This window comes from Fundulus heteroclitus, chromosome 23, assembly GCF_011125445.2.
Source record: "Fundulus heteroclitus isolate FHET01 chromosome 23, MU-UCD_Fhet_4.1, whole genome shotgun sequence".
NCBI classification, from domain to species: Eukaryota; Metazoa; Chordata; class Actinopteri; order Cyprinodontiformes; family Fundulidae; genus Fundulus; species Fundulus heteroclitus.
The window spans coordinates 17,150,879-17,163,741 of record NC_046383.1 but is presented as its reverse complement, the minus strand read 5'-3'; the positions used below and the strand labels follow the sequence as shown (position 1 = coordinate 17,163,741).

At 40.0% G+C, this 12,863-nt stretch overlaps 1 protein-coding gene across 4 annotated transcripts in view; it reads left to right on the top strand.

Annotated features, from left to right (window-relative positions):
• Positions 1–12,863, top strand: part of mid2 (midline 2) — a 224,139-nt gene that overhangs the window by 169,863 nt on the left and 41,413 nt on the right. For 3 of the 4 annotated variants that reach the window (XM_012866142.3, XM_012866141.3, XM_012866143.3), the window contains exons 3-4: positions 1,562–1,627; positions 3,694–3,789. In XM_012866142.3, the coding sequence (XP_012721596.2) occupies positions 1,562–1,627; positions 3,694–3,789 (162 nt within the window). The remainder of the gene's footprint in view (positions 1–1,561; positions 1,628–3,693; positions 3,790–12,863) is intronic. The other variant, XM_012866145.3, reaches the window with a different exon arrangement.

Genomic DNA, 12,863 nt, shown 5'->3' with positions numbered 1-12,863 from the left:
CGTTTAGCAAAATTTGCTTTTGTGACAGGCTTAGTTGTGAACTGATGATGGCGTGAAGATCAAGCGTTCAGTTTTGTTGCTTTGCTCAAAAACAGTCAGATCAGAAAAGAGTTTAATTGTCTACATAGGATATCTTCTACGTAATTCATATTCTCCAATCAGAGCACACCATGAAACAAACAGCCCTCCACCCCACTCTTCCCCACAGCCGATACACCCCACAGTGATTCGCTCCAGCATGTCTGACTGCTCCAGGAGGAAGGCAGAGGAGCGAGCAGTCGGCACCCCCAGATCAGCCTCCCTGTATCGGCTTGAACAGGAGCCAGATGCTGTTGAAGCCGCGGAGCATCAATATTCCATTTTCAACCTAAAACTAACTTCACCGCGGTTACTAAAAAACTTCTGTACCGACACAGAAGGTGGCGACCACAACGCTGTCATTATCCATAAGTTTACTTCATGTCAAATGTAAGAAAGGTGTGTTTGTAGCTGATAAGTCCAGCTGACTGACTGACTGACTGACTGACTGACTGACTGACTGACTGACGAGTTAAACCGCTGCTGGCTGCATAATTCACCAGGTTAAAGCCTTTGGTCAGCTTGGCTTCGCCTGTCCGACATCCTGCAACACAAATATTTCCACCAGCCATAAAACCGTGATAATGGATTTGTGACGGAGTGTTGCTCTGAGAAGGGAGGTGTGGATGGAGGGGAGAAGTGCTGTGGGGGTGCCGCGTTTGACCGGTTTTCCAAATACGGTTGTAGCCAATCAGAGTGAAGTCAACTAGGTAGAGCCGCATATTTTACTGAGGAGAAAAATCTGGCCTGACAAATCAACCCCCTACAAAAAGCTTACATTATTTTTTTGAAAAATAATGTCATTCTGAAGAATGAAATTCTTTGGAGAATTTACATATGCAGCAACATCAACTACATGAAATGGTTTATACAGTGATGTTGCGGAACCTTTAACACTGCTGCTTGGAAATCAGGTGATGCTCTTTTGTGAAATTCTCTTGGACTCTTATTGGATTTTTTTTATTTGTTCACCTTCCAATCTATTGCCATTTAATGAATAAACCAGGAAATAAGCCTATCTCTTGTGATATTTGTTGCAAAGAAACACCCACCGAGTCGCATGCATTAATCACGGCATACATGGATGTATATAAGTCTGCTGGGGACAGAGGAGTTTACTTCCCTCCAGTCTCAGGGGGGCCAGCTGTGTTGTGATGTATTAATCATCTTGGTCCCCAGCTTGCTAATTAATGACCCATCTGTCCCCGCTCACCGAGGCTCCACTTCAAGCTCCCTCAGACACAACCCAATGCTCTCTCCCTTGATCTAACCCCAGCGCTAGTTCTGAAGGAACAAATGTCAACAGTCAGTCTAAACGTCTCTGTCTCATCTGCATTCAACTTTCTCCTGAGCTTCTCTCCTCACTTGCTTTGCATTAAGCTGGCAGATGTTGTGCGATCAGGCTGGTCTGTGTGTGTGTGTGTGTGTATGTGTGTGTCTATGTGTGCACTTATGTAGGTGTATGTGTGTGTGTGTGTTGTAGGCTTATCAGGTGAGCCCGGGCAGAGTGTCAGATGCAGTAATGGAGGCTTCAAAGACAAGCGCTGCGGTGAGTTCCCCGGCTGCCTTTTTTTACCAACACCCCAAAACCATCCACACACCCTCCCCCCTTCCTGCGTGATTCCCTCAGAGCCACAGAAAGACACACAAGTAGAGACTTGACCGGATAAGGAAAGGATGCAGAAAGGGAGATAAGGAAGCGGATAGGTAATTAAGTGGCTACAAAGTCAACCAGACAACAGATAGATAGAGTATATCAAGCTGAGTGACAGGTTGAGGAGATACTGGAAACCACTAAGGATCCCTGATAGAGGAGAGATCAGATAAGAGGCAGGGAGGCAACTTACAGGCCAGGTGCTCATCTAGACCCCCCCACCCCTTCCCTCCACCCCCCCCCCCTTCCCCCCCTGCATGAGTAGAGACTTCAAACGCCCGCCGCTTGTCTGCTGCTTTGTTCTGCTGTTTTCTTTGCAGCTGCAAATGTTGTTTTTGATGCCACCACCATTGATTTGCTTCTTTTTGAATGGCAGCTCCTTTGTCACGGCGCCTCATTTGCTTATCTCCTTCTTGTCCCCTTTGTACTGTTATGAGGGAGTTTGTTTTTCTGTGAGATCGTTTTTGTTGTTCATCATCGGTTAAACACCAACGGTCAAGGGGCTGTAATTGAGCGTTTGATGATTAAAACTATCGGTGAAGGTTGATTATTTTCAGAGATCACAATGTTCCTCACGCGGCTTTGATGTAACGTACAATAGGGTTAGGCGGATGAATCCCCAACATACATTTGTTTGCTCACGTAGTTTCTCTTCATTAGTGGCTGCGTTTATTTCCTCTAATAAAGATGTTCTGTTGGATGATGTTGCAGAAACCTGACGAGACAAAGCGGTCAGAAGAAGAAAAATTCAGTGATCTTTCCTGTTTTGTCATGTGCAATATGCATGTCAGAAAGAGAGTTTGGTTCATTTTTTAGAATGCAACAATATGGCTGCTGTGATAGAAAGGGGAGAATAGGGATGGTTGCAACAAGTCGTTTTCCTCCAATCAGAAACATGCTAGACTGATGACTTTGAGACTGTATGTGCCCCGCTTTTGGGGAATGAAAGTAATATTTTTTCATGTGGGGTATTTTAGTCATACTGTTCTGACCTTTTGCATGAATTATATAACTCATTGGTAGATTGAATCATTGTTGAGTTTATTTCTAAGGTACATCGTTAGGGTGTGCTAAAATCTGTAGACAGCACAACATGTTCTACCTTAGCTGACAGCTTGGTTGAAACTGAGCTCAGGGTCTTCCAAACTGAACTCTTCAGGGGTGTCTCTGCTCTGTGCTGGTTTTAATATATCAAAAATGGTCCAAGAAGGGAACAGCAGTGAACCAGTGACAGATTTATGGACAGAAAAGGCTGATATATGCACATCTGCTGTGGTTCTTCAGGTAAGCTACTGTAGCTCAAATAGAAAGGGGTCAGAATGCAGAGCTGCTTTATGAGGCTCCGGAGGTGCAGACAGGTCAGGTTGCGCAGGCTGACCTCCTTGTCGCAAAAACAGTGTGCATTGGAACTGGAGCTTAGAGCAATGGAAGAGGCTCTTTTCAGAAGCTGGTGAGTCCGCCGAGGAAGTGTAATGCTTTGGCCAATATTGTGCTGGGATGGCTGTAACCTCATCAGGATAACACAACCGTGTGCTAGCATAAGAGGTCTAATCTATGGAAGCCTAGCCTCGCAACTTGCATTACTTAAAGAAAGCTGCTTACATTCTTGTTTTTTCGTGCCAGGTAACACAGCATACCTTCAGGGGGTCTGGTAAAATCTATGCCTCAATGGGTTAGGGCTGTTCTGGCAGTAAAAAGTGAGAACAACCCACTAATAGGCACTATTAAATCATAATGGTATAACTGATTAGTGTAGCTTAGAAAAGATCAGCAACTCAGATATATTAACATTTTATCGAATGATTCAGGACCCTATGTATCTCCAGATTATACATAAAGATTAAAATGTGGCCACGCAGAACTGTCAGAAAGTCTGTATTGTTAGTGCACTTAGGCCCACGCCATTAATCATCTCTTCCTGTTGTCTTTCTTTTGTTTCCCCTCCTTGTCCCTCCAAACAGCAAACTCTGGAGAACAACCTGACCAACCTGGTGAAGAGGAACAGTGAGCTGGAGAATCAAATGGCCAAGCTCATTCAGATCTGTCAGCAGGTCGAGGTATGACACGTGTATTCACACCGTTATGATGTTAATTTCAGTAAGATTAGGCTGCTAATCCTGAACAGAGCTCTGAGGAAAAAAAAAAACTCATCTCCGTGAAGCAAACCTTTAAGCCATCTTGGAGTTTTAATTGTACAAATTTTAGCTGGCAAACTAAAACCCCGAATCAGCAGGCTGGCAAAATCTGTCTATTTTACCACATTATTGAGGCTTACCCTAGATTTGGGTTAAAGCTCCTTTTAATATTTCCCTCCCTGCTGCTGTGTTATGATCACACTGTGATTGTGTTAAAGCAAGAGTTTTTTTTCAGCCTTTTTGATTCCTCTGAACATTTAAACTTAGATTCTGATTTTTTTATTAATGTGAAAAGAAGCTTTTTATTTCATTTACAAAAACTTTCAAAAATACTGATTTATAACAATATAGTGGAATTTTTTTGGAAAGAGGGGTAAATCTACGCAGACACGTTGCAGACTTCCATAAGATCATTGAGATAATAAATACATTAACAATTTAATAAAAGCCTTTTTTTAAAGATGCACAAATGAATTTAAAAGCACACCACTGCCAAGGTTTTACTGGAAATTGTATGCAAAAAAAAAAAAAAAAAGTTGTGTTACTTAAAACATCACGGCACATTCTCCTGATTGGAATAAAACTGAAGGAACCAAGAACAATCCGTAAAAAAGAAGATGTCATACATCTAAAAATCGCACACAATTTCATCACATCACAATTTTCTTAAAAGATAAATAGAGGAAGAGTGGGATATCTTCCTTGAAGGTATCTGAAAGAGTTCCTCTGGGTTTCCCCTGGGAATAAAGTTTTACCTTCTTTGTTATTTAGCAGGGTGCAGTCAAGTCTGCTACTGGTGCTTGTATTTCTACTGGACCTAGACAATGACCTTAAACATGAAATGATTATATATGTCTGTTTAATGGGACTGATGTCGTCTCAGATGTTGCTAGATTCTTAATTATGAGCTCCTTCATATGACTAAATGGCAGAGGTGTGGACTTGGATCAGACTTGAGCCATTGATTTTTTGACTTTTGACTTGACTTTTACACCAATGACTTTGGACTTGACTTGGACTTGAATCTGTTTGCTCACAAAGAGTTGATATTTTACCCAAAATCTAACGCTTAAAACACCTGTTATTTAAAAAGTCAATTTTAACCATTGATTAATTTCACTAATCCTGTATTAACAAACACATATCTATGTCTTTCCACACTCTGTACGCATGTGTGTGTGATATGCAGCACAGTCAATCAAATTAAACAGATTTAGTTTTTAAAAAAGCTCAAGACAGATATACTTCAGAGAGTAATTTCTTTAGCATACATAAACTACAAAGTACTCTACAAAAAGCAAAATGCAATATGCAAAACATGCAAGAAGACAATCACAGAAAGAGATGGAACAACGATATTGCTACTATAAGATTGACTTTAGCTAAATTTGTCTTATTAGCAAATGTTTAGTACCACTTGTTTTATCATGTGCTGAGATAAATACAGATTTTTCTTAAACACATGGTCTATTGTTTACATTTAACATAATTAAAAGACTCAAAAGGAATGGAAATTCAACATTTCAGTCTTGGGACTTGAGAGTTACCTGTCTGGACTCGTGTCTTGACTCGGGACTTATGAATAAAGACTTGAGACTTGCCTGAGACTTGGAAAACAATGACTTGGTCCCACCTCTGCTAAATGGACCTGAGAAGTCACCGAGTCAGCGACTATGGATGGGAAAGACAAGGCACTTGCATGTAGTGATAAAGATTATTGCCTCCAAAAACCCACGAAGTCCACTCTAACTTTAGTTTTCAAGAAATCTCACCACGGATGAGCACAGTTTTAAATCGAAGCAGCGTTTTAACGCTCATGAGTTTAATTTGCACACGGACCACCCACCCAAGCATATTATGCTCCCCTGTGAAGTTAAATAAGATTGCGTGTCAAACGGCATATATCTCTGCGACTTGTCACAAAACGCTTCAGTAATGTGTCACATCGTACCCAGGTTAGGTTTTCTGACAACCTCATAGGACTATTTCACAGCCTAATGTCCTGATCTACACCTGGACCTGTCTGCGGCTTTTTGTCATATAAGCTCAAGCAGCGATTTAATAGCGCTACATCCAGAGAATACTAATATGCCCCCATCGAGTGTTCTCACTATACAGTAGTTAAGCGTCTCACACACACACACATGTTTTTTTCCTCACACACTCACTGTTAATAAACGTCGTAATTCTCGAGGAGATTTGACGTTAATGGCTGCTGAGGATAAATGCATTTTAGCCGTGCCATCTCTCTCCGCGTAGTACGTTTCTTATTAGCGGGGCATGACTCCATTTTCTCTGAGTCACTCCGAGGTCTACGAGCAGCAACTCAGGCAGCCCAATCAAAAATGAAATGATCGCTGTGTGATTTATTAAGTACAGACAAAATGTTCATCAACAGCGTCCAGAAAGTAAGAAAAAAAAAATCTCTGCCTTCCCAGTCAGTTTGCATTCAGGTATCCTGCTAAAGGATTTAAATTAGTTATTCAGTAAAACCATATCATGGTTGAAAAAGTTAATCTGAAGGACATTATTAAAATAAACCCCCTTAAAGCTGTTATTTGATGTGATCCTAGCGCCAAGAGGTCAAAATATTAATTATTTACGGCGCAATGAAGTCGAAACGTGTTTGGGTGAAACCACATTAAAGCGCTGTGGTTGTTAAAGTGTAATGGGAAGAGAGGAGAAGACAGAAAAGGGGAAGTGAGGACTAATGAGGAGAAGAAAATGGGGAATCCAAAGGAAGGAGAAGAGCTGCAAAGGGAAAACATTACGGTAGAAGAAAAACAAAAAGCAAAGGTTGGCAGGACAAACACAGAAAGGGGTAAAAAGGGCATATTCTGCATGTTAGCGTGACTGCCAATGATTCTTCTTCTTTTTTCCTTTTTTTTTTTTTGACCAGAACAGACACAGGCACTGTGCAGAGGAAAATGCTCAGTAATAATGCAACATAACACAAAAAGGGAATAAAGAAGTGGGAGTTTTAGCAGAGTGATACGAGTGTGTGCAAAATAAGAAATCTCCGAAGGGCTTTGAGCATGACCTGGATTTCTCTGCTTTCTGTTTGCAAGCGTGCTGTATTGGCGCCAAAGACATGATCAAACATTGTGTGAATTCTCTTCCTGTGTGTCAGCACAGGCAGCAGCGAGGGCTTCTCATCGGGGAATTAGCTTTTCCTAAGTCTTGGAAAGGATGTGCTGACTTGACTGCGAGTAGGCTGCTTGTTTCCTGGGGGACTTCTACCTTTAACTTAATATTTGCTGTTTTTCCTCTACCTCAGTGACAGTCTGAGTCAGGTTCAGATTTTTTGAAAATGCACTGTGATTTTTTTTTTAGAATAATACAGATCAGTGGGATTCATCTGGTGAGTGGGTTATTACTGTGCCTTTAAAAAATATCCATACTGCTTTACATTTTTTTGAGATTTAGTTAATGTGTATTATTGTTGGGGTGTGATTGTGAAGTGAAAATGAAATGACTCATGTTTTTTATATATATATTTCGAATAAAAATCTTAAAAGTGTATTTGTAGACAGACCCACAGAGTCAATATTTTCCTGAATCCACTCTCATTGCAGTTAGCTCCCGCTCAGAGTGCAAGATCCAGAATCTTTATTGGCTATTTGTCACCGTAATGAAATTTTGGCGATACAACGGCTCAGAATTCACGCGGATTCACACACGGCACAGACGCAAACAGCACATAATGTTGTTGGATGCACCGACAACACTTCCTGAAAAGCCCAAAGTGTTGAAATAGTCCTTAGCATCTGATAAGCTTTAAATGCTCTTGTCAAAAAAGACAGATAGAAGTCACTTTACAGAACAATGTAAATTACGGTGCAATCACATGAATTAGACAAAACACTCCCTGAGAGGTTGAGAAGTGTGCAAGTAGTCTTCAGCGTGTGAGAGACGTGTCAATAATTCTCGATTGGATCAAGAGCCTGTGGAACCAGCAGCATGTTTGCAAACATGTTACAGGCTGTGAACTGGGCTAGGCTGCTGGATTCTCAGCAGGGGGCGATAGCCCTCACAGCTTTGGGAAAGAAGATGTTTTTAAGTCTATTCATTTTTTTTTTATGTTCCTGAATCGGTTTCCTGGTGGGGCAAACAATGCATTGCTTGGGTGGTTGGGATCTGTGGTAACTTGCAGCATAAACTGTAACTAGATCTTGTAGATGGCATCCCACAATCCCCGGTGCTGACCTCGCCACCCGTGCTAAAGAAGGACATGTGTTAACATTTATTTTTAAGTCTTGGACTTTGACCGGACCATTCTAGCATATCTGGCTTGTGTACCTGCTTTTACCTTGTCCAAAAAAATCCCTGGCATCTCTGGTGAATTTTGGTCTTTATGATGTTGTTTCATCTAACAGAACTATTTGTACTGACAATATATGACACACGTGTGGTCTGTGGACTAATTTGTACCTTAGGTGATTTATTAGATTAGATTATTGCACTAGGATTTATTTGGGGCGTATCCAAGTAAAGGGTGGTGAAAACAATGATATGTTACAATTTCAGATTTTAATTTCTTTAAAAAAGAAATAAAAATAATAAACCTACTCATTTAACCTTACAATGATGCACTGCACGGTGTGTTCAGATCTCTCTCACACACACACACACACACACACACACACACACACACTTGCTCAATATGTGTTCTGGCACGCGCTCACCTCTGACAAACTCCTGCTCCGTCTGCTCTGTGCTCGCAGCTTGACAAAGTGTATGTAAATGAACCACAGCACCAGCAAATCACAGGCAGATCTTTTTCATCCAAATATAATGCTGTACATAAGTTCCCAATACAATTTTCTGGCTGAACTCTACATTTTTGGGCAAAAAGGAGACGCTGAATTCAGCCAGACTGAAAGTTAAAAGGGCTCTGATGTAGGACTCTGTCTTCAAGGTTTTTTGATTAAGATGATTTCTTGATAAAACATTGGGTTTACATTTATACCCTTAAATACCCAAATGTAGTGTTCAAACCCTATTCCTTTAATATGTTAAATCTGGTAGTGCTTTACATTTAGGCCTCCTCACATGCAGTTTATCTTCTAAGACTGCGGTTTACTTACTACTAGCAGAAGTGGGAACTTCTTAATAAGGTGTTCGTTGCTTGGAAGCCTCACTCAGACACAGCTATTGTGAAGTAAGCTCTTTATCTAGGAAGCAGTCAAAGCAGCAGCCAGACTTTCCAACCCTTAATTTTCCAGTTAAAGTTATATTTGAGCTTTTAGAGCTGATGGGGGAGAAAAAGGAAAGAATCGCGTCAGGCTGAAGCTTACTGGGTTTAAGCGCTCAGACTTGTATGTCGACCGATTAAGCAGCAAGCTGCAAGTCATTAGTCAAAACCTGTCTGCATGTGTGTGAAAATGATCCCACTGTGTGCAGAATATGAATCAGCTGTGGAAGGTGGCTTCAGTGCTGCCTGATGTTTTGCCTCAGATACTGTCTCTAACCTTTCCACGGGAGCATTGTGGAGATCTCCCTACCAGCAATACGTGTCATTAGCAGTTTCCCTTTTAGGCAAGTGGAACAATGCAATTGCAATAGGATAATGGCAAGTAGTAAAATCTTTCCTTTTTTTAAAAAAAGTCATTATGCTGTTGACAGAAACTAAATGTGTGCTATCTGTATTTGATTATAGTTCTCAGTTGAGCCACATCTTTAAATCTACATATAAACTAAAGTATAAATAATATTTTAACAATAGCCACCACGTTGTCTTTAAAGGGGCCTATAAAGGATATGAAGCACACATGATTTTGATAATTAGGTGTTATTACTCATTAATATTTTTTCATCATATTCATACATTTCTGTATTGCAATAAAATCTGATATGTCTAACATGCACTCCAAAAGTATTTGTGCATCTTCGACGTTTTCACCCACAAATTTGAATCTATTTCACTGGGATTTTATGTGACAGACCAACTGTAATCTGAAATAAAGAAATCGAACTTTGAAGGCCTTGGAGATTTGGTTGAGAATATCGGTGAGTAAACCGCATCATGAAAAAAGGGACATGCCAAAGATAAAGCAGTCAAGAAGTTTGAAGAAGGGTTAGGTTATAAAACAATATCCCAAGTTTTGAACATCTCCCAGAGCACTGTTTAACCCATCATCTGAAAATCGAAAGAGTATGCAACAACTGGAAACCTACCAAGACATTCCTAACAAGAGGAGCATTAATCCCAGAAACAGGTAAGAGGCTCCTGGTCACTCTGGAGGAGCTGTAGAGATCCAGAGCTTTAGGTGGCAGAATCTGTTTGTGCTCCACAAATCTGGCCTTTTATTGAAAAGTAGCAAGAAATACGTCACTGGTGTTCTGATCTGGTAAGATGAAGTTGGAACTTTCTGGCAAACAGAATTCCATGTGTGGTGGAAAACTAACATGGCACATCACCCTGAATACACCATCCTCAGAGTAAAACATGGTGGCAGCATTATGCTGTGGGGATGCCTTTCTTAAGCGGGCATTAGAGAGATCATATGAGAAGATAAAAGGCAAGTCTGGAAGAAATTTTATTAGAGACCACCAACGACTCGACACTAAAGCACAGGTTCGACTTTCAGCAGCATAGTGGCCTTAATGCAGACAGATCTACCATGAAAGGTTTTGGATAAGATCGTTTCTAAATGTTAGGGATGGCGTACACCAAAATCTGGAAATGTTTGGTTTAACCTGATAGCTGATGTTCACATAGGCTCCTTTGTCCAGTCGGACTGAGCTTGAGCTATTTTTTAACAAACAATAGGTAAAAACCTCTAGGCTATATGTTTGTAACACTGGGAACAACATCCCCAAAAGACTTGCAGCTGAAATTGCAGCAAAAGGTGATACCATAAAGTTTGGATTTTGTTTCCAAAGGCACACCAAACTTGGCAAATTTTAATTTCTAAAAGAAAAAAACATGAAGCATCTTCCACCTTCCACATACCAATACTTATGCACAACATTCTGTCAGTGTGTCACAGATTAATCCTAGTTAAACACTTTGGAGATTGTGGCTGTAAGGTTTTCAAAATGTCAGAAAGGTCCATGGGGTGTGAATACTTTTGCGAGACCCTATATGTGTAATAGTCGGACTCCGGAGAGTATAACTGTTGCTGAACTGAATGTCATGGCAAAGATACATGACTTTCAAAATGTCAACTTGCTAAGGGCAATAAAATGGAAGAGGATAAACAAACTCATGGCTGCTTAACATTTACAGAGGCTGATTGTTTGTGTGTAAGATGTGGATTATAATCAGGGAAATGTTTTGGTTGATAAGAGGCTGAAAATAGGTTGTTTTTAAAATATATTTATGCCATATAAATATAGAAAAGAAGATATCCTTTATCACAAAGGGAGACATGACTGCAGGTGGATGGTTAACAATGCCGGACACTTGTTCCACATTCCTCAACTATACCAAAGAATACAGTCATGTTCAATAAATTAAAAAAAAATTCACAAGTTCATTTGTTTTCAGTAAATCAGTTTAATAAGGGAAATTGATTATATAGATTAACACAGACTGGTGATGTTTTAAAGCCTTTATTTTTGTTAAATTTGTTAATCGTGATTTTTTTTCCACCACCTCAAGTTAATATTAACACAGCATTTAAGATTAGAATATTGCATCAGACCAATAAAAAAGCATAATTTGTCATGCAGAAATAGGGGCTTAATGAAAGGTATGTTTAATACCGGCTTAAAGGTTGTTGTTGTTTTCAAAAGGTACTTTTATTCTGACTAACAAACCTCTTAGAAATGCATATTCTTATTTATAGAATTTGTCTGTATGTTTCTGATATTGTCCCAAGTTACACTATTTTCCAGACTGAACTAGGCATGTGAAATTAAATTGAAATGAAGAACATGTTTCTTGTGACATTTCACTGCAGCCAGTTATACATTCGAAGGGATCAGGTTGGACAATTTTTAAATAGAGAAATCAATAGTCAGAAATTTCACAAATATGAAATTATTGCTTTTAAATGACTGTTTTTGATTACATTTGTCTGCATATGAAGACAGATTAAATACAATACTTTTTCAATGTTGCTTATTACCAAGTTCTTTAATGATATGTCATTACAGCAGAATAGAATCACAATCAGCAAACTTTGTGACATTTAGTACGTTCTTATTGGTGTCCAGAAATGTAACGACAAACTTGGAGTTCTTCACCGGACCTTCTGGTGTAGCTATGTGCTGCGGTAGCTTTTAATATGGGTGATACGGGACGTACTGTTATTCGTACATCACAGCAGTCTCCACACAGTTATTGCCACCCTGGGTGTGGATGTGTAGGAACACTTGGAATAAGTTGGTGTCCCCAGGCGGGCCTGAGAGGTTACCGCAAGCACTCATCACAACGCGCAGTCCTTCATTCCCTTCTGAAACACTTTTATTTGCTTGATTTCACATCCAGAGTATGGGGAGTGGGCACAGTTAAATCTAGTGCATTCCACCCTCTTTTCTGTGGAAAATTGGATTCCCAGGTGTCCCTGTTTGTGCAACACCGCACATCTTTTCTGCTGCAATGTTGTCATGTCTCACAAATGTAGAAAATGTGCTGCATGATGAGTGGTTTATAAAAGATACAACTGCACAAAGATGCTTGCTAATATTCAGATTACATCAAATGAATGTGAGGATATTGGTAAAAGCCTAATATTAGTGGCTGTTGGCTGGGAATCAAAGTGAACCTACTTGGGGGTGAAGTCAGAGTTAACCTATCATTTTCTTCACTACCCTTATCTATGGCCAGCTGGGAAATTCTGAGAAAGCTGCATATTCGCAAACTATACATATTTGTATTATTGAAGGAAACAGGAAAAGGAGAAATAGGACTGACAAAAATGACTAGAATGCCCATGGGCCAGTATATCTGTGGATCTAGTCCAAAGTAAATGCTTTTTATCGAAAAAGCATGCCTTCCTTTGTGAGTTTTCTAAAATGCAGTTTCAGTGACTTGCAGATTTTAACCG